This window comes from Papilio machaon, chromosome 9, assembly GCF_912999745.1.
Source record: "Papilio machaon chromosome 9, ilPapMach1.1, whole genome shotgun sequence".
NCBI lineage: Eukaryota > Metazoa > Arthropoda > Insecta > Lepidoptera > Papilionidae > Papilio > Papilio machaon.
Genome location: NC_059994.1, coordinates 8557963 through 8581222, shown reverse-complemented (window position 1 = coordinate 8581222; position 23260 = coordinate 8557963). Strand labels below are relative to the sequence as shown.

The following is a 23260-nucleotide window of genomic DNA, read 5'->3' as shown; positions in this document are numbered from 1 at the left end:
TTGTCACAGTTTTTGTAATAAATTGATAACAATTCTTGTTACAATAAGTGTGTCACTCGAAGGTTGTTAAGTTTTTGCGTCCGTCTATATTTACAAAAGTAGGTTTAATTTTTTTATTAATGACCACTGATTTGCTGCTGTCCTTGAGATTGGTTATTTAGTATTTTGCGAATTGGATAAAGGTCTTCAATAAATAATGCATATTTTTGCACATATATGTAAGTCTCGAATAACCTTATTTCCAACAGGTTTACGGATACGAAATTAATTAAAATGTTGACGTAATAATTTTGATGCCTTAAGGTGAATGGCCCACTAAGTAGGTACGTTACGCTGCATTCCGATAACTGACAGTCCAGGTCGGTAACAAGCGTGACTAGGTTCGTATTCGAACTGCGGAAGGATTTTCGCATATAGTAGAACGTAATCAATGTTCCTTACTACTGCACTGCCGGATGGGAGCCGCGCGAGGGTCTTTCGGACATTGCCCGTCGCACTACACCCTTCAGTTGCACTTCTGTTCTTGGAGAGCCGACATATCAAACATCTTTACCTATAGTGTGTTCCGATTAATTTTTATATTCCAAGTCTCCGAGAATCGCCTTTAATTCCAATATACCGTAAAAAAACAGAGAAATTGACAGTATTCTGGATCAATATATATTTTTAATTTATCCGAATTTCACTCGAAAATCTGCCGCCCACAGTGATAGTGTAAATTACGTTTATTTCAAAACACAAAGGCGATGCTTCTTCACAAGTGATCCCTATCATTTCTGTGTTAACTATGTTTAAAAATTCCCAAGGTTTAATTAAAAGTTTCGTCAACATTTCGCAAGGACACGTGTCTCGCCACGTGTAAACTGAATGCCGAATGACGAGCGAAGCCTGTCTCATATGTTAATGAGAGTTGGATTTTGCTTATATTTATATAATATAGCTGTACCGCGACTCCGTGCGCGTGGAATTAAAAAAAAACTTAGTAGCCTATTCATATTCTTCCAGACTATGTTCTACATCTGTGCCAAATTTCAGCGAGATTTCAACATCCAAACATTCGCATTTGTAATGTTATATTAGTAAGGTTTATACCTTACCTGTATCTATAAACTAAAACGATTCTGTAAAATTTAAGAAAAAACGAGAACATTCCATTACATTATTCAGTTGCCACCGTGCTGCATAGTTGAGACCTGGAGATACCTTCTAATTAACATCCATCCATCCATCCATCCATCCCAACATTCGCATCTATATATATAAAAGAAAGTCGTGTTAGTTACACTATTTATAACTCAAGAACGGCTGAATCTATTTGACTGAAAATTGGTGGGCAGGTAGCTTAGAACCAGGAAACGGACATAGGATAATTTTTGCCCCGTTTTCTATTTTTTATTCCGCGCGGACGGAGTCGCGGGTAAAAGCTAGTTTTAAATAAATAAATAACTGCTTTATTGTAACACTAATATACACAATTATGTGGGAGCCTTGGTTCCTGAACTAGGACAGAGAACTGTGTTTCAGGAGTCAATCCCTTCCCCCTATCATCAAATTGATTTTACATTTAGTGACAAAAGAAAAAAAAATAATTATTTATAATTTTGAACATGAAATTGAAATAATAAATAAAAAAATAACTAACTTTTTTTTACAATTCGCTTTTTTTTCTAATATCTTGAAATCTTAAAAACGGATCTAAAATCGACTGGTTTGCTTTTTACCATGCATTGCAATCTGTTAGAGCGCGTGTCTGTAGTTAATCCAAATGTAAGAACTGTAAATAATCTTGTCAGTAAGTCATAAAAAAAAGTCCGCTTGTGGATATAATAAAAATCTTTGTCTGATATACAACAGTACTAAGCCTACAAAAGCGAGTCTCGTTTAGATATAGGATGTTGGATTAAATGATCCCTGTCATGTGTAATGTAAATAAAATATAAAATATATGTTTTTTTCTTATTTGTAAATGATTAAATCCTGTGTAGCTCGAATGAGCCGCATTTAAAGTTACTTTCACACCTTTAGATCACTGGTTACCATAGCAACCGGTTTAGTAAAAAAAAAATCCTTCCTTCTTAATATAAAAATCAATTATTCATCATAAATATATAAAGCTATAAAAGAAATAAGTAAATCGTTGTTTATTTTTTCAAAAGACTTCTAATGGTCACTTATGGAGTGCCACCCTTAGTGTTGATTAAGTATGTTAAATCTTTACTAAGGAACATTTTACATTAACTTACCTACTTTCTATTGATACAATTCTATTCGTCAAGTTATACGAAAAATATTATTTAATATTAAACACAGCCTGCGTTAAAAAGATCACCAAAAAAAAAAAAACAATTGCGCAAGAGTAAGAGTGACTCAGTCTTACACCAACATGAGACAGGTGTTAAATAAAACAATCAAGTGATACTTATACATTGTAAGACTATATTAATTATATTAATATTAAGTATTGATATAAAAATAGATAAATTTTCACTGCGGCCGCTCCGGTCGCGTGCTCTTCGGAAGGATTATACACAGCATCCCGCTCGCTGCAACATAACAAACTCGCTCAGACGTAGGTTCATCAACTTTCAGCATTCTTTAAGTTAAAATACGGGAAGAGAAGAGTTGACTTGGAACAATGTAGATAGGTAAAATTTACACTTTGTCAACTGCATTGTCATCCAATGCCAAAGGATTCATTTATTCGGATCATTGAATTAGTTACACGAATAGTTGTGAGGTTGTACTTACAGATGAGTAGAGAGCCGAACATGTAAATGGGCACAATGCAGTGCTGGTCGACGAGAGCGCCGAACACCACGTTGCCCACGATGGCGCCCACGCGCCCGCTCATCACCGTCACCGCCATCGCCGTCGCGCTGCAATACCAACAGATCACATACAAACGCATCGATTTGTGCCACAGCCACGATGGCAAATGAGCAATGTTTCCAGAATTATTTAAGTTCATTCATATATACACATAAAGAAGACAGAATAAGACTACTCACGCGACTTTTGTAGGAAATATTTCACAAATAACACAGAAGAGTACGGCCTCAGTGCAGCTGACGATGGCCTCAAAGACGCACGACAGTAACAGGTTCTCTAGCGAGGAGCGCACCAGGTTCAGCCCCAGTGCCGCCAGACCAGAGCTGATCAGCATCATAACTACACAAATACAACTTCATTATTATCAAAGTGCAACGTTGTGACTTTCAACATGTATGTTCCATTGTGTTTAATTTAATTTGTAAAAAAGTATACGGAGGGAGAGTCCTGACCTAGCATGAGCTTCTTGCCGACCATGTTGATGGTGAGGCCGACCCAGAGCGCCGTGGGCAGGCAGCTCAGCGCCACGATCAGTGTGTGGATGTACACCTTGTCGTCGATAACCTGTGGGCAGTCCGGCCGACCCTGCAATAAACACACGTTAGTAAAGCTGATGATAGTTAATCAAAGTTGAATCGAAAGATTCTGTATTGCAACTCACGTCGATCTCGCTGCGGGAGACGTTGGCGGAGACCTCGCAGACGCCGGCGGACACGCCCGGGTACAGCGAAGAGAACTGACTGAAGCGCTCGAACAGGTCCGGGAACCACATCATCAGCGTGTAGTAACTAAAGACAACAAAAACTTCAATATACCACAACAGTTATAGCAATCAGAATGTGGGTATGTTCATAAACTATTGCCACAGATGGTAAAAAATGCCAAACCCCGTCACCATGACTACCACTGTATGAATATACTGAATAAGCTGGGGATTGAGACATCATAGAAGACTAGTGTAACGTGTTAATTTACAGCTTTCTTAATGTAACTTACCTAAACATGAGGCCGAAATCGACGAAGCAGCAGAGCACGAGCAGGCCGATGTACGGCGGCGTGACTAGTAGCTTCTTGCGCAGCCAAAAGGCGTGCCAGCGCGCGGACCAAGTCAGCGGCGCTTTGGTCTCATTGCCGTTCGTGTCCGCGGACACCACCTCCTCCTCCTCGCCCTCTTCGCTCGCGCACATCATCGACTCCACCTGAAGAAAAATGTTAACTTTAAGAGAATGAACCAAGTCACAATATTATATCAGACTACTGCTGATCATGAAAAAACAAATGTTTTGACGCACTCCTCGTTAGTTCTTAAAAACTGAAAGCATCAGTAGGCTACAAGTGTACTGAACTTATTCAGTGGTATATAAGGTTCCATACTTCTGTCGTCTGATCGAACTCGTAGGCCTAGTAGCATATTGCTACGGCGCGCTGTAGCGATATCCAATAGTATACCGAAGTGTTACTTACGGGGAAATCTTTCTCTTCCAGCTTAGTGTTCACCCTGAATATCCGCTGCAGCACGACCAGCGCCTGCTCCGGCTTGTTGGAGTGCAGCAGGTAGCGTGGGCTCTCGGGGAAGGGCATCAGCAGCAACACGACCAGCAGGCTGGGCAGGCCGCACGCCGCCACGAATACGCGCCATGACTTGTACTGGAAATCCGCGTCCATTGCCGTCAGGTTGAAGCGCGGGTCCTGGATGATCAGCCATGCTATGCCTGCAATGCAATTAATTCTTTAAGCTGATGGATGAGATGTAAATTGCGTAGGCTTACTCTAACTACTCTCCCGTATGAACAGCCACTGCAAGTGCTCCTGGGTTCTTCTCGATCAAGTCTTACTTACCTCTAGTCAAATCTACGTCCACCTTAATGTTTCGTACCAATGACATGTTATTTTTTTTTACCTCACCTGGCAACAATATAGTTCCGATGGTCCAGAAGACCTCGAGCCTGCACAGCATGACGTCTCGGTGCCGCAGCGAAAGAAAGTCCCCGAAGTACGGGAAGATCAGACCCGTTGCGCCGATTATACCAAACCCGGAGAAAAACCTACAAACATAAAATAACTAGTCAGAAAATAAGTTTTTTTAACCTATGCTTGACCACGGATCCCCTCAGTGTTAAGTGATGATGTGGTCGAAAGATGGTTCGCAGTGATGCCTATCAACCTATTCTGCTCTTGAGACATCTGCTTATCGTGTTTCAAAATGTTGTACTTTACCTGCAGGCTAGGAAGGCGGGAAAGGACTGCACAACGCTGGAGAGGAATGCTGCGCAGGCGTCGAGAAGCAGAGCGCCGACGATGGCCTTCTTGCGGCCGCGCGCGTCTGCCAAGTTGCCCCAGAAGTACGAGCCCACACACATGCCTGTAAACAACACATGTATGCTGTAAGTTTCCACTGCAGCGACAGTTTTTTTAAATATATACTGTCATCCCTGTTATACTCATTAAAAAAAAAAAACAACAATACGTTTTAGTACAAGTATTAGGGCGAGGGAATTCCTCAGTAACAATCATTGCCCTACGATATGGACTGTGAAATGTAATTTAACGTAATCGTAACCTTTGTTTAATCGGTTTAAAAAATATTGAAAGTCGAACTAAAATATTAAGCTCTACAATCTATGTACGCATGGATGCAAGGAGCGGATCTAATTGTGTTATCTCTAGAATGTGGACAACTACCTATTGTTATAAAATACGCAGCCCATTACGTCACCTCGCATTGCGTCTAGACACGCCGCTGGATGCCATCCTCGCCCCTAGGACATCCGGCGCATTGTAATTGATAGCAAAGTGATAATACTCTTGGTGGATAAGGATTTATAATTATGTTTAGTAGGGGTTAGTGTGTAAAGTACTCAATGGGTCCCTTTGTATGTGTGATCCTAATTTAGGAAATAAAAGATCTATTACTTTGAAATGACTTTCATGACCTGGAATAAATCTCTGTAAAAAATATGTTAAGTTTTCTAAATCTGCATAAATTGTTAAGTTTGTTTTCATCGTTTGAAAAAAAATTAACTAATAACTATACACACGATACGTTTATGACTTTACTGTGAAATTATTTTTACTCGTACGTATATACACATATTTATTGTTTCTGTTTTCGACAAAGAATGAAAGAGGATGACTATATGTTTTTCAACAAGTGATTTAATAGTCGAAACCCACAATAATGTCATAGCAGTTGAGTGTGTAACGCAGTGATTCTCAACCACTGTGCCGCGGCACTTTTGTGTGCCGCCAAATTTCAAAAGTGTGCCGTTAAATTTGCAAATAAATAAAAATATTTTTAACATGAATATATATTTAAATCCACAAAAAATAAATTATTTTATTATTTGCTTTGCAACGCGGTTTTTCTTAGTGCCAAATTATGATGAAGCGGCGTGCATAGCAATAGGAATATGTGTCAAGTCGGCGCACACTTGCTACTTCTGCGTACAAAACGTGTTGTTTTAGTGATAGTTGGGATTCACAAGGTGTTGCATAGTAGTTACTGCACCTTTTCTTTCGTTAAAATTGGCAAATGTATGTGATTCGGTTTAATATTAATTTAATTGCATGTAGTGTCAATTTATAAATTTGTAAACTTATTAACTTTGCAGTACACATATCCAATGATTTACACGGTACTTGTTTTACACGTTTTCGCTTTTACACGGTTTTCCGAATAAGTTTATTTTTGTTTTTATCGCACTCTACTAAATGCTACTGTGATTGAACACGTGCGCTGTGTACACATCTCACGGGGAATCCCGAGCTTATGTGCTTACTTGCACATGCACACTGTGTCTGTATTTCTTCGCATAAAAGAACCATGGAGGAAAACAAGTTGAAAAAAAAACAATTAGCGTCTAGAAATGTTATATAGATACAATAAATTTTATACAGTTGATAAACTATTTATGCAGTGTGTTGTAGTAAGTAAATAATTTTTATCTTTTTTTTTTTGTGTGCCGCCAAATTTTGAAATCGTTAAATATGTGCCGCAACAAAAAAAAAAAGGTTGAGAATCACTGGTGTAACGTGTACTGACCAATGAGCGGTGTGGCGGTTAGGCGTCCCTTGTCGGAGGAGGAGAGCATGAAGTCGCACTCGGCGGCGGGCAACACGAAGCTGAGCGTGGTGGTGCTGAGCGCGCACACCGCGTACACCGCACCGCACGACCCCAGCAGCAACCATTGGAACCAGCCGTAGCCTGCGCACGAATAACACAAATAAAGTTAATACTGATCTTGTACCTGTTCAGTACCATTTTTTTTTTTAAGTAGGTACTAAAGTAAACTCACAAAATGAGTATGTGGTTATAAAAGTTAAGTAACAAATAATTATTGTGTTGTCAGTACACAGAAGTGTGTGTGACCTTCACGTCCAGTAAGGCCTCGCGTGTTCCGGGTGATCGATAGCCTGGCTGAACTGGCACTAATGAGATTTGCCGTCCTAACTTCACACTGCAACATCCTATTAATCGTGAGCACGGCGTTGACAGACCGCGCCCAAATTTACACTGACTATACCTACATATCGACGCTAGAACGCGTAAACGCTGTAACCCCGAAAGTATGAACTTTACAGGAGAGCCAAAAAATGATAACTCGTGAGCTGATACGTCTACAAGCATGCGGTATTTAGCAATGTTGTGTAGTTCGTGCTAACCTATAATAAAATCATTATCGTTTAATAATGGTTGAAATTATTAACGTGTGAAAAACATATTCGCGATTTCAAGGGTTACAGCGTTTATGCTTTCCAGCGTCGATAAATTGTCTAGAGAAATGTTATTCCTACGAAAGAATTACAAAATAACGTAAAACCTTTTCCGGACTCGTTAAGTACATGTTTCTGACTTTTTTTCAATTTTATCCCGTTAAAGTCAAAATAGGGAGTGAAAGTTTATTTGGACTTTAGAACTTAACGCGGACGAAGTCGCGGGCTACAGCTAGTATGTTAAAATATGTCAATGTCTTATATATTCTATGAATGTAGGGACTTCTTTTATAAGTTGTGCAATTTTTGGCAAGAACATATTTAAAAATGGGCAATGTGAACACGTGCAGGGCTAGGGTTCTATGTTGCATTCTGTAATAAGAGATGGCGCCACACAATTAGTAAAACATTAGCACAACATTGTAACCTTTAAGCCTCAGTTGTGTCGGAATTATTAGTTCGCTATTATTTATTGTTAGAATATTATTGGCACGTCGACTGCGACGCGACTTTTAAGTTTTATTTTTAAATTGTATTCATTGAATCGATATTGAGAGCACTTGAGCTCAATCAGCGTAGTGCATCGCTCGCTGCTTCCGAGTGAACTCACCTTCGAAATGACAAATATACAAATCAGAACAACTAAATAACAGTACATGTATTTATTACACATTTGTTTTGTTTCTTATGAACAGTATTATTACATGTGCAAGTAAAACTATATTTTGCAACTAGATGAAAAATATATATACACCTTTGGGAGAATGTGAGAGTTTAAAATTACGAAGTCACTAGCTAAAATGATGGTGAAATTCAGGTTGAGCATTTAGTCCTAAATTTAGCCATTGTTAAGAAATATTTAGAAAAAACAATAACAAGTCAATTACCAACAACGCGGTGTGATAATTGAACACGGGAACTATTTCCATTGCCCACGCGGCGTTCTATTTCCGTCTCCGGGACTTCGCCCCCACCCCCGGCCCGCACCTCCCGCCTCACATAGCGACGACAAAGTCCGGGTTGAATCCGCAATGGTTACGTCAAATATAACATGGCAGAAGAATTATTATAACTTACAAAGTACGGAAACAGTTGCAAGGGTTTGTACTATGTTATCGTAGTCAGAGGTTTGTTTGTATGTTCTATTATCCTGGTATACTCACAAACTTATATCATTCGATTCTGAAGTCTATATCAATTTATGAAGTTCCTTTCTTTTACAACAAAAGCATCGCTCTGTCTGGTTATTTTGTACCGAATCCTACGTAATTTAGTATATTCTGTATCCCGGACATTATCCGGAACAAGGGTACGGCTCCATTGTCTATATCTATTTGCGCACGTCCGGCGTTCGGTCGGATCGCACAGTCTCAGTATTTACAAACAACTTCGTAATTCTTGGCAAATGTATGTCAAAGGCGCCAGCGGAAAAAATATATTTAACTGTTTATTTTCCATTTACAAATGTTACTGCAAAAGAACGTACTCCGGTCAATCCTACCATTTACCGGTAAAAACTAAAATTAATGTGATTTATGTATATTTGAAGTACTTACCTAAATCTTAAAATTTATATACTTTAAATAACTACACGATAAATGTCAATAAACAGCTGTTTAAAGTTAGTTTTGAGATTCGATTTATGCAACTTTTTTTTAAAAGAATTGATTTTTATTTCCAAAAGTTAAATTTATACGTGAAAAGTAATTCGCAATCGATGTATGTTTTGTGCTCAAATTAATGAGCCGCGAGAGATTTGTTTGTCGTCCGCTATTGCTTGTGAACTGGCCGCACACGTGACCTAACAACAAAAGTTCCATCAGAAACCAATGGGTGTTAATTAAAAAATTGCTGAATAAAATTTAATAGAACTAAAAAGTATTGCAAAAGAGTCTACGAAGCAGATTAAAAACGTAAAGAAATCTAATGAGTATGAAACAAAACGCAATAAATTCAGAAAAGACCTATGTTAAGAGGAATGATTTGATTGTTTGTATTGCTCCGAAATTACTGAAATGATTTGATAAATTCTTTCACTATTAGCAAGCCACACTATTAACACACATAGACTATATTCATTACTTCTTTTTTATCACACGCGGACGAAGTCGATGGTAACCGCTACTTTTAACAAAACTCCCTTCCTGATCTTAACCGATGTGTCTCGAATGCAAGTTGTAAATCTCGTCTATTAATAACGCTTGGCTTTATATGACTGTTTGGTAGGAAATTTCCTAAATCATCTAGCAATGATCACTGGCTTTGTTTATCTGTTCCCTCACATTAAACCGATGAGTTTATTGCCGACACTTTATGAAGGCGGCCATCAAGTGATGTTACATCTAATATAAATTGAACTTCTCATATGGTTCCATTCAAAAGGAACTCGAATATACATTTCAGGCATCATATGTATATTTTGATAAAATTTCTAAATAAGTTCTTTTTTGTAATTATCTTTAACCCTTTTCTATCTTAGTTGGATATTCGAAACATTTAATACTATTGCATTAAAATAATTCCTGCACGGAAATAAAAAATAAGAATAATGTAAAAATCTTGGTTATTACTTTTACGAGCATCACTGGCTGTAGTATGTCGATGTCGTAGTAATTTAAAAAAAAAAAAAATATTGACATAAATTTTCCCGCGTAACGAATGTCAGTGCCGCCAACATTTGCCTACTTTATTTTCTCAAAATACAACGAGGTTCAATGACCGCGATCCGGCGAGCGACAATTTCTTTGTTTTTAAATTAATTATTTGGCGACCGTCAACGAAAATAATATACGAAACCTTGCGAAATGTAACCATTAAAGTGATTTAATGAAAGTTTTTCTTCAATTCAAGTATATTATAAGGTTTAAAAGAATTATTATTTTAATATCTTCGCGATGTTGCAGTTATCTCTTTGAAACGTGCAAAAATATCAGCGCCATCTATTAGCAATACACAATATATTGTTACATTTTAAACACAAAGTTAGTGTTTCTAAATCACAGAACGCCATACAAATTAAACAAGTTACTACGGTTAGTTTCAAATTATTCTAAACAAAACTGTTCGAATTTTACATATTTTGTTCGTATCACAATTTTGAATATATTATACATATTATAATATAATATTTCATATTGAATAAATTTATAATTCTGGAAGAGTTGCAAAAAACACTACCAAAAGACTACGAACAATTTACGAAATAGCAACATTGCTAATAAAACTTGTAGGTGTTCTTATTTCTTCATCTCATCTTATCTCACTTCAATATTTTTAAAATGTTTCCAATAAATTATAGTTACCTATTAAATATGTTGCGAATAACGATGCGTTCTGTGTTCTAATAACCTTAAAATTATGTTCCCTAAATCATTAGCGACGAAACTTGTTTATCTTTTCTATTCTTTGATCCGAAAAAACAGTTTGTTCTATATATACAGTATAGTTTAAAACAGCACGACTGGCGAATGTACACAAGTCAACGTTCAATTGTCTGTGGTCGATCTATTGTTGGCAATGGAAAGGCGGGAAAAATTATTTGGTATTGATTTCTGAAAATATGTTTTCATCACAAATTAAATTTATTGTTAACTAGCGACCCGCCCCGGCTTCGCACGGGTGCAATGCAAAATATACCTACTACAGAATAAATGCACAATTTATTTAAGGTACTTAAATGGATAAGGATTAATGCTGTATTGTTTAAAATCACTTCGTAAAAGAATAAAAATGGTTATGCTGGGTTATCCCTAAGAGATAGACATATACCATCGCGGACTTTTTTGTTGAACTTTTTAAGGTGAACAATACTGTAGTACATTATTTTGGTCTATCTCGTAGGGTTCAGCCAGCGTTTGCAATATAAGCGAAAAAAAACGTGCTTATTTACGACATCACATTAGAAAACTTTAAATTTATCAGTGTTTCTCTACTATATTATGCATTTATTATACATACAAACCTTCCTTAAGAATCACTCTATCTATTAAAAAAAACCGCGTCAAAATCCGTTGCGTAGTTTTAAAGATCTAAGCATACATACGGACATACAGCGAAAGCGACTTTGTTTTATACTATGTATGAATGAATGAATGATTGATTTATTTAAGTAGAGAAATTAAAATGAAAAGGATGAAAAAGTAAAGAAAAGCTTGGTTTGAGTGATTTTTTTTGACAAATTCCTCGTTTTGTCATATTTTCGTACCTGTCAATATTACTTTTCGAAAATAGATTTTTTTATTATGTATTTTAACTTTTTCAACGGAACCCAAATTATGTTGTAAACAATGTCTTATTGATTTATAAGAGACAAAACGCAGAACATGTAATAAAGTTTTATTTTCTTAGTTTTGTTTGTGCTTGTAAATACTGGAGCTGGTATTTGCCAGTATTTGACATTGTTATTGACATTATTTAAAACCACAGTTTATCAGAAGGAATAAACAAGCAAGAAAGACAGAATGAATGACTACAAACCATGAAAATCTAAAGGTTTTTTTCCTGAAAATGATTATTGTGAAACATATAACCTACAAAAAAAAGTCGAGCGCTCGGAATAGATCCCCAGGTCTTACTATATTTTTTTAATTAAAACGTATAAGTACTTTTTACAAACAAAACAAAATACGTGATATAATTAGCAGTGGTCTCATGGCGCCAGCAGGGTGGACACGTATTGAACCCTCGCTTTGAACTGGGGAAGCCCACTGTTCGGGGAATAACCCCTAGCATGCAAAATATGCAAAGGTATATTGTTAATCGATGCATTTTATTACAAATTTATGTCACCCTATGTAAAGTTGCATTTCATATTTTTTCATTCGTAGCAAAATAGATGGTAATGTTTGTAAAAGATAGAAAAAGTTAAACTACATTGCCCATCAAATAAACATATACTCGTAGCAAAGAGAAGGAAATCATTTGTAGAAATGTTCGCTAACAATGACAATAAACTATATTTAGTAGATGCGATGGGTACGACAACGTAGCAATGTTATCGCTATGAACAGCTTATTACAATAAATAAATAATTGCAAATATTATTACATTAGCTTATTAGCGCCCTGCTATTTTTATCGAAGTGTCCCAAGATCCGTGTCGAGTCACTGTCTGGTCTAACTGCGTAACAGCGCCTCACTCACCGGGCCAGGTAGGTTTGTAGCACTATACACCCTTCATATGTTAAGTGGGTGACTGGGTGTGTTGTCAAATTTCCTAAGACGGCGAAACATAATCTATAGATCGTAACAATGTTGACACAGGCTGACACAGATCAGTGCCGAGGCCGGGCCTGTCCTGTTAGCACACCCTGTCCCCGCCTGCACCCCGTAGGCCGCCCTTCGTTAGCTAAAAGCCTACAGGGGAATAGCTCGGTAATGACATTGGATTGACCTTCGCCCAACAAGCACACCGCGCCCCGTGCCCCTCGAGCAAACAATTATAATCCATTCATTGTTCCTGAATCTATTAGTAGCTAAATAATTAATGATAAATTGATAATATTTTCAAAACAAATTATGTCAACGAAAGATTTTTGATTAATAAATAAGCGAATAATAATACCCATACACTTTCCCCTCTCGGATAGAGAAAAGAAAAATGTTCCCAAATTGCAACTCATTTACTTTCGTTGTTTAGATAGTAGATTGTACTTCAAGTTTAATAAATGTCTGGTAATTTTAATAACTATCAATAAAAGTTCAAAATTCTTTTGTTTGAGGTTGAAAAACCAATCTGCTTGTAAATTATGACGCAGGGAGATGTAAAAACAATTACACGTCTTCAGATCTTTACACGTTTGCGAACAACAAAGAATTCGCGATTCTTTACGTTTCAAATGAGAGAGCGCAGGCTGAAAGAACTTTCCATGTTGTTACATTCAACAAAAATTATAAAAAAATATAAATACGTCATTGCATAGCGTTCTAGTGCTGCACAACATGGATGGACGGCTTTATGCAATATGTATCGACAACTTCAAGTACCAACTCTTACTCAGTACTTTTCATGAAAAAAATATAAGGGGGTATTCCATATTGTACATTTTTCCCAGTTCTTTGAGTTAGGAACTTCCTACACAAGACAACGTAATTCGTTGAAACAAATATTGTATAGTTGCGTCGCGAGAATCGCGTTTCGCGTATTCCGTACACAAATGTGGAATCGTCTTCAGTCAGTAGAGACATAGCGAGTACATGTGTACGTGCGAGTAAATTGCAGCGACTTTTCTCACGGCGATTTTTGCAAACAGGTTGCGAGTGACTGTCTTTAATGATGATAGATATAGGTAGAAATGTCAGCGACGCTTGCTGTGTACGAACTTCTATGTCATTGAATTGCATAAGTTGCTTAGCGACTAAAATCTCCTGATTTCAAAGATTTACGTTGCCTTGTGTACAAAAGGGTTTAGCTTTCTAATATAATATACATATGTTGATATTAATGCTTCTTTGAAACTCATAATTTCTGTTATATTAATAATCATTTTTATGTAAATAGATATAACGTGAAAAGTGTGTTTTTAAAAGCACTGTTCCGAAACAACGAGCAAACATGTTTCTTCTAAACAAAATAACAATTGCAATTATAAAAAATTAACTTAACACTTTATTACTAAGCAGTGCATGTATAAATTATAACATGTAAGGTGGGACAAGGTTAAACATATATGTTCTTCAAAAATAATGTTTTATACTTAGTTAGTAAGTAGTTAATTCCTAACTTAAATTAATAGTCACGCATATCACGTAAGATTGTAACATAACAAGTTTTGTATTCAATTTACTTTGTTGCACGATACTGAAATGCTTAAGATATGTGTTACGTGAATGTTTCGCCAGTGTGAACTGAATTGTATTGATATATTGTATGTTAATAAAGAATATATATTATGTAATAATGTATACAAACCGGCGTGGTGAAGCGCGGTTTCGAACGGCGCCCTCTGCAGCCGCTCCTTGATCTCTGCCAACAAAAACACAAATAGATCAGTCCTTTGCCAAGAGTTGACACGCGTGTGCCGTACTACCGACACAACTTAGCCACAGTCACTATTAAATACATTCTTAATTATTAAATATTTTATAAGATAAATTTAAAAAAATACTCTATTTACTTTATACATATTTTTTTTTATTCAGTGAAAAGCTGTAATTTTTTTGGCACCGATTTAAAATTAAAACTTACTCATACATACGATCTCGATGTACACTCATTCATATAATGTTTAGTCGGACAAGTAAAATTTGAATCAGATGAATAAATAGTTGCGGAGGCGGCTGACCCGGGAAACCTTTGCTTCCTGCAGCTGACTAATGTAATCTGATGTTCATCTTAAGTCAATTGAAACACTTAGCTTATAACTATAACTTCCGGAATTACGAGTGCCTAACTAATTAATGTTGTTTTTGGTTAATACTATCCCTACAACGTTTATTCACCTGTGTGATTTTAGAAAGCTTTAAAATAACTAAATAATGTTGTGAATAAATAATTAGTAATGTCTATAGCTCAATTCAATCATACTGTATTTTAATAAAATGTTAAAAAACAGAAATAATTAAGTCGACAAACCAAAACCTCAAAAAAATTGAGATAGTACCTAAAATGTTTTTGTAAAAGTACCTCGACTGTGGAAACCGATTGTTAGTCAATAATAAACAAAATTAATCGAAAGTTCTTAGAAAGCTACGTAATATTGTAAAGTCACTCAAACGTAAGTAACACATTAAAATTGTATTTATAAATAAATAAATATGGCGCCGACAAATTTATATCGTTTAGCTTTCAAAAGTAACAAATGTGTTTACTGAAAAGCTGAAAACTAATAAATGATACCAAAAATACTTTAAGTAACTGTAATCTATATATATAGTCAGAAAGTCGTGTTAGTTACACTATTTATAACTCAAGATAGGTCGAACTGATTTAGCTGAAAATTGATGGGGAGGTAGCTTAGAACTAGGAGACGGACATGGGAACTTTTTTATCTTGTGTGCATTTTTTTTATTCCGCGCGGACGGAGTCGCGGGTAAAGGCTAGTAGTAAATAAAAATGAGTCAACAATTAACAAAGAAATTGACACATCTACATTCATTTAATCAAATTATCTATCGTGAAGTCAAACCAGAACGAAACGAGGTTGACAAACATCGAGTTAAAACTAAATATTTTCAGATAGATGTCGAACTGAATCCCGACTATAGATACATCGTACCGAAAACCGAATAACCGGTACGGATCCAACCGTACCGGAAATAACCGGTATTCCATCAGTTCGATTCGACGATCAATTGCGAAGGTAATAAAGACGAGGACGTGCGCGGTAAACATTGATAACTAATTTACACTTGTTGAACCTGATTTATTATTAGGTCTTACATACAATTGGCGTTGTCTAAATATACGTTCGATATGACTTGATTACTTACTAAGAAACTAGCTGTGGCTCGCGACTCTGTCCACGCGGAATTAAAAAAGAAACTTAATTTGTAGCCTATGTGTTCTTCCAAAGTAAGTTCTACATCTATACAAAATTTCGAGCGATATCTATGCAGCCTTTCTGGAGATATCTTGTAACAAACATGCATACATCTAAACATTCGCATTTATAATATTAGTAAGATAATAAAAAGACTAGGATAGCAATTTAACAGCAAATAAACGCTTATAGGGGTTACTTTTGAAAAGCGTTGTTTGTGGGATAGAAAAAATTCAGGTTGTTTTTGGTTTTTATGTTTTCATCTTTCTTGGTTACTATCATCTAAATTTCCTTTTGATTCATTATTAAACGGGATTTCAAGGACAGGTACCTCTTTAATATGTAACTTAAATTCTGATACATTACTAGTAAGAAATCACTGATATAAATGTTTAGTAATTAAATAGTTAAAGAGTTTTTTCAATAACTGCTGAGTTATTAAAAAAATTAAGCTATTTGATGCGAAAACACGCAATCATTGTGCATCGAATAGACAACGTTTATATAAGACAAGATTAATATGTAAGAACCAAGTTGAAAGGAATATATCAAACGGCAAGCAAAGTCCGTAGGTCTGACTGTTTGAAAACAAAGCTGAAGCAGCGGCGAAATGTTATGTCTACGCGGTGACGAGTTATTTCTAACGCTGTGCGGTGGACGGCGGGCGACGGACGGCGGGAGGCGGACGGAGATTCTGGTTGCCTCTAATGTTTGTGACCACTACATCTATAACAGATTATACTTACTTCATTAACTAAACATTGGTACTAAGTATTGAGGGTGTCATATGTAGTCGTGTGAAGTTTGGATTATACTTTATTTATTTGGTTTATCAACAAAAGTACCTACATGTGTTCATACATCAGTTTTAGACACTATTACAACAGGTTTCAGACAACATGTAATTTCACTTACAGATATTGAAAACAAAAAAAAATGTCGTAAAGATTTGATTGATGTATACATGATGATTTATTTTGTTCCATTTACCTAAGGAAAATCAATAAATAAAAAACAATCTTACTCAAATATAAATGCGGATGTATAGACGGATGGATGTTTGTTAGAAGGTATCTTCAGATCGACTGCATGGATCACGCTGAAATTTGGTCTAGATGTAGAACATCTAGACCATTGTCTCATTGTGGAAGAATACATAGGCTACTAATAAAGCTTTTTTTATTTTTAATTCAACAAGAGTGGAGTCGCGGGCAACAGCTAGTAAAAGATAAAGAAAGACATAGTGGTTCTGTAAAGACGATAAATAAGTTCAAAGGCCTCGCACAAAACAAACGCTTAACAATTATCTGCGCTGGATTCTTTGATGTTAATCTCTCTGTACATCAACACCAATCAACTTTAATTGTTGCCGATCCAACGGTTAATCATGGCTGGAGCAGCCTTCATAATGTCCGGATGAAACCGGTACGAGTCGGTTAGCGCCGGATCAGTCAGATCCGAGCTAGTTTTTTGTGATGGACAAACGTTAGCTTAATGAACGTCTGACTGCAAAGCTTCTGCGAATCTTTCATGAAAAATCTTCCTAGACTTCCAGTTAAAATAATGAAGAATATATATTTCGTTTGGGGCTAAAATGAAGTTTACGTATCTATTTGTGATCTATTTTATATAAGTCGATGTCATTGAAGAGATTTTGAGCAACCCACCCTTATTCTTGTGACCTTTGCGTGCCGTGTAGTTCAGAGGCGTGGTCCTAACGACGTCATAAGTTTTACAGTCCGCCATGTCACTATCACCACCACATAAAAGATTATGGAAAGGACTGATCGCCGCAGGGGAGGGGACTGGGGGAGAGATGACGTCATGCAGCCTTGCACTACTATCTACGACAATTAACTCGAAACTATTTCATTTATTATGATCTATAATGGCTTTGTATTCAATTTATTATCCGTAATTATGGAAAATGAACACAAATATTTAGGTTGAAATGTTATCATCAAAATCCTGCTTTATTAATCTGCTTTCTACAAATGTAAATGTCTAATATTATTAACTACTCACATTCCTGTTAGCACAACAAAACAAAGATATTTCTCGGTTTTACGTAGCCCTTTGTCGTAGGAAACAAGGTCTCTACGGCAAAAGGCTACGAAGTGCTACGTAATAAATATTGAATACAATGAATTTGTTGAGATCGAATTGTGATAAGGTCTGAGAGACGCAAGGCGCTGACATCGTGCGGCCCCGGACGGTATCTATATCCGACATCGCTTATCGCGCAATAACGACCACTCCATATCCAGTGCACCTCAGACGAAATATTAGCCGCGGGATCGATTCCGACACGTCAGCGTCGAACTACGAGTAGCACACACAATGTTTACTATAATGCCCGCTATACACGTGAACAAGCGCCAACGTTTGAAGGGCTCAATTGGCTTGTCGAGACTGGCAGGTGCTCGTGACCACTTCCCTCACTTCGGAGCGTCGTCGGTTTTTCTGCATAAACCAAAGGTGCTTCGCTTCGCCTGTAGAAGTGCCGGTAAAAATTAATCACTTTTCTTAACTGGTTACTTGCATAGACTTGACAAACGTTTAGACAGTAGCACTTGACTTGTATTAATTTGCCTACACTCGCGTTGGCCTCCACTTGGCAAGCCTTGGCCAATGTGTATAGAACAAATTGTAATATTCGATACCAACAGATTTCTCCTCCTTTCTTTCCTAACCCAATATTATTGTTTTTATACATACAGCTAAGATTATTGTCATAAGACAGGGCTGTTAAATTCATATTGTCTGTTTTAAATATGTTATATTTTATGTTAGGTGAGAAGTATACAAAAAGAGATGAATATGAAGTTCCGTAATCAGGTAAGTGATGTCGATAATTGATAGAATCAACATGTCTGCCTTTTTAGAATGCATTGGCATATTTCCAGATTATCAGTTATTCCAGTCTTGAAGGAAAGTGGAATTATCGTCTCAAAATTGGAGCCAAAAATTTTAAGAATGCGCGTAACTTGTCTGAAACACTATAGGTAACAGATTCGTTTTTTTTCTATAATATTTTAATAGTTTAATAACTAAATTTTGTTGTAAATCCAGTTGACAATGTTTCGTCTATTGCCGAACGCTGAATACTTAGTCGCGCGACATCCTTGACACCATTGTTTATTTATAAATTAATTATCAAAATAACTTCGTTACGTAAAGATCGCAGCCGATCAACAAGCGCTACGTATCATTGTTGAACAAAGAGTACACCAACAACTTCACGTGTTACTGTTTATGCGTACTGGTTACGCGGAACTGTCCGAGTATATGTTTGTGTTTCCAGAACTTTCTGCGGTCACCAACATTCAACATACATGATCTGTTTAAAAAGTGATTTTTTTATCTTGTATAGCAAAGGGGTACAATTCTAAACTAGCATTGTTTTTTAAATCATTTGGAATATTTAAGCCAATGAAGATTGCAATATTTTTATTTATTATTATTAAAACGCTGCATAAAAACAACATTTATTTTGTATCATATTTCTTAAAACAAAATAAATTTTCATAGATCAAAAGATCAAACGAAGCGACGGTAACAGTATTGGGTTCAATATTGTAGCCACACTTTATGTAGGATATTTTCCGAGAAAAGTTTAAACGCATTTTGCGTTTTGTTTTTATTTTTATTTTTTTTTGACACAAAATATGTAGATAAAGAGTTTTATTAACAAAGAAATAATATCATTTAAATATTTATTGCAAGCACGTGTTAACGACATTGTATTCAATACGCAATGACAGTCTTATCGAGTAGTTTATTTTTATAAAGATTAATAGGAAAATATTGTAATTATAGTTGCTAGTTGTGAAATATTTCGATGTTGTTATATTGTAACTCATGTTTTGAATTTTTAACCCACTCAAATCAGCAAAATTACTGATCAGTGCCTAGTTTCTACATTTTGTATTAGTTTACAATTTTGAAATCTTCCGATTCGATGACGGTTCAATCCATAGTTTGTAGTATACCCTGATTACTATTGAAAACATAATTTTACAATTACGTTTGGTGATTTTAAATTTTTTAATTAAAGTCCGTGTAAATTGTGGTGTTATTATCTATCTGTTTACGACTCTCTTACATCTGTAATGAGTAATCGTAAAAAAATAAGAGCGTCTGTCTGCTGGTTAGCACCTCATAAATATAGTTAATGGCACAGGGACGTATTTGGTAGCGCAAATAACATACAAACACACCTTCCGTATCTCTTAACATATCGCTAAAATAATTATTTCCAATGGAATTTAACAAAATGACGTAATGTTTTAGATAAACTATTTCCGAGTATACATTGCTTGGATACTAAACTAAATAAGGGGCAACTTGTATTTTATATTGTTCAATATAGACCGGACCTTCTCAGAAATAATATGAAGAAATAACAATGAACATGTCCCAACAGACCTTGAAAATATGTTATCAACTTTTTTAATGTTGGGGAAACCCGCGATGTTTGTTACTTTTTTTCTTCTAATTCTATCGATACTGATTGGTTTTCATGGTTGTTTTATTTTTTAACTTTTTAATTAAAAAATAAACTATCGCGTCTTAGCGTGTAAAACACCACAAAATACCAATAGCAAGTTTCATTATATGGTAAAATTAAACATCTTTATTTTGATTAATTAAGAAACGGCTTAACTCACGTTTGATCGTCCGGTGACGGCACCGACTAAACCGACTAGTGCGAGACGCGACGCGACCGCGAAGTCTTCGGATTAAACACTCGCCCTGAAGATGGACCCCCGATGGGTCCGAAACTAGTCGGTGCCGTCACCGGACGATCAAACGTGAGTTAAGCCGTTTCTTAATTAATTAATTATGATGTCTCACGAAAGTTTAAACAATTTAATCTTTATTTTGATTCACGGATTAGGATAACATATCAATATGTTTAAATTTCAAAACATATTACAAGAATACAACATATGTAGTGCTATAAGCAATTACTAAAAAAACACCTCACGTTTGGTTTACGCCTGAAGCAAATTCATTACACTGGATGTAACCATGTCTGTAGTCAGTCAGGATTGAAAGTTATTATTTAGCAGTAGACATCTCAGTATCTTTGACAAGTTATAAAATAATGAAATTATTTAGAACATAGTTAATAACTTTTTTACGACTTCTTTATCTATGTACACATATAATTATGTCACAATGTCAAGTTACGCCGCGGTGTGTATGAACCGGTGACTTTAGGCGGCTATCATCGATCCAAACGAGAGGGCAGGGGAGGGGGCCGCCGGGTGATCGACACCGTATTTACAGTAATTGCCTTTTATCTTAATCTAACGAGACACATTCGCCGACAAGCTCACCTATTCCACTTGAAATTCATTTATTACAAACAAATTAATTACATTGTATTGTGAAATTAAAGATGAAAGATTGAACCGCTAACGGAGAAGCATTACAAAAACGAACGATTTACTAATCAACAGTTGATATTTTAAATAGATTTAAAAAGAAAGTTCTGAAAATTGCCAAATAAAAAATTTGTATAATTAATATTACAGCTCAATTTTTTTTTCCGTTTTGTTATCATCAAGGACAAAAACTCGACATTTACATTTCAGATGCGCATAAAATTAATTAAAAGCAACTAATTAAAAAATTATCGTCACTTTAGCGGGATTATTTTGGCTATTAGAATACGTTTAGCTTGTAATTCCGGCGCCCACTCGGTGACCTATTACTGCTCCATATAAAATAATTAGGAAAGTAATAAACAATATGGGCTACGGAGCTGCGGAAAGCAATAAGATTGTGGTGACGTCACACCTTGTCCCGACAACACGCTCCAGTTAAGACGCCGTCACGTCACCTCAACTCCCCTAACACACGAATCAATATCACTCAGTTAAATATCTTAACTATGAAAGCTCCAGAATATTCTAAGATACATCTCCATGTTCCTATCCCACTGATGTAGGATTTAAAATTGTTTTTTTTTTGTTTGTACAAAATGAAATTAAAACGTTTAGAATTAACTTTAAATTCATAGACCACAAGTTGATTTGTTATCGAATTAAAATAAAAGTTGTATTAAGTTTTTCCGTTGATATATTTTTCGGTTTTGTTTGTACAGTAAATATTTTTCAGTAAAGGAAACACTCGCTAAAGTTGTCGTGTAATGAAAGCTCGAGCGAGCACTTGTTGCTTCACGTCGGTGACTTTCAACTTTTATAAGTTATTCGCTTAACTCTAGTTTTATTTACGCAATGATTCTTGCTATTCTTAGAATTTTGTAAAAGTTTTTCTTATTATATAAGATTTTTTATTTATATAAATATTAACTAGGTACTTCAGAAATCTCTAGTAAAATAGGTTCAGCTCATAAATAATGTTGATCTACCCTACGAATAGAAATTTTGTGGGTTTCTTTTTCCTAATTTAATTTATATATTTTGACTATGAATTTTTATTGAATTCTGAATGCCATACAACAAGAAATAAATCTTCAAACAAAAGACTAGTAAAGAAATTGTGTAGAAAGAGTTTCTAATATTCATTGTTCGGATTCTCTGAAGATTTTCGATCTGTTTACAATTTATTGCACGTATATTTTAAGTGCTATCAGATGCGTTGGCAACTTTCACGATAATCACAATATAATTCGCTTCAACAACTACCCTCAAAATTGATGACCCTATTTTGTTCACAATTATTTTTAATTCTCAGATATTATATTCAAAATTCCAGTTTGTACATTTAACTTATAATGAATGTTTCAATTGTTGTTAAATCGTCTTTGTGTGATGTTAAATTTTAAATTTTCAGCTTGTCATCCTCCAAAATTTTCTTACACGCTCATCTTAGTAAATTAACAGTTACCTTATAGGGTATCTTTACATATTTGTTTGTCGTTTGCTATGACTATAGATAGCGTATTGTATAAATTATATGTTACATTATGTATATAATAATAAAATATATACCTGCTTGTTCTTCCATGTTCACGGCTGCCACAACACTAAATAAGCCGTCCAAATATCCACTAAACTCTAATTAATTTAACTAAATTACGAACTAATATCACACGAAAGCAAAATTATATTTTACTGATAAAAAAAATCTATATCACATTAAATAAAAAAATATTGTCTTTTGCTAACCGTCTTTTTTTATCCCATTTGTTTTTTATTAATTAATATATAATATTTAATCACTTGAGTTTGACGCGGGTACGGAAACGCGGCATTTGTGGATGCG

The 23260-nt window shown here is 35.6% G+C and overlaps 1 protein-coding gene across 1 annotated transcript; it reads right to left on the bottom strand.

Annotated features, from left to right (window-relative positions):
• Positions 1-2413: 2413 nt before the first annotated feature.
• Positions 2414-23260, bottom strand: LOC106709600 (synaptic vesicle glycoprotein 2C). Its single transcript, XM_045679266.1, has 12 exons — positions 22987-23260; positions 14452-14505; positions 6872-7033; positions 5047-5191; positions 4735-4874; positions 4294-4541; positions 3826-4028; positions 3491-3617; positions 3282-3414; positions 3009-3168; positions 2749-2876; positions 2414-2543 (listed from the first exon to the last, which is right to left on the bottom strand). Exons 1-12 carry the CDS (start codon positions 23000-23002, stop codon positions 2485-2487), a joined length of 1575 nt encoding a protein of 524 aa, XP_045535222.1. The 5' UTR covers positions 23003-23260; the 3' UTR covers positions 2414-2484.

Excerpts from the sequence above, each read along its gene's own strand:
- LOC106709600 (XM_045679266.1), bottom strand. Across the intron at positions 7,034-14,451 it reads AACCGCGCTTCACCACGCCG|GCTACGGCTGGTTCCAATGG; the intron begins GTTTGTATACAT and ends ATTCGTGCGCAG. Across the intron at positions 4,542-4,734 it reads CGGAACTATATTGTTGCCAG|GCATAGCATGGCTGATCATC; the intron begins GTGAGGTAAAAA and ends ATTGCATTGCAG.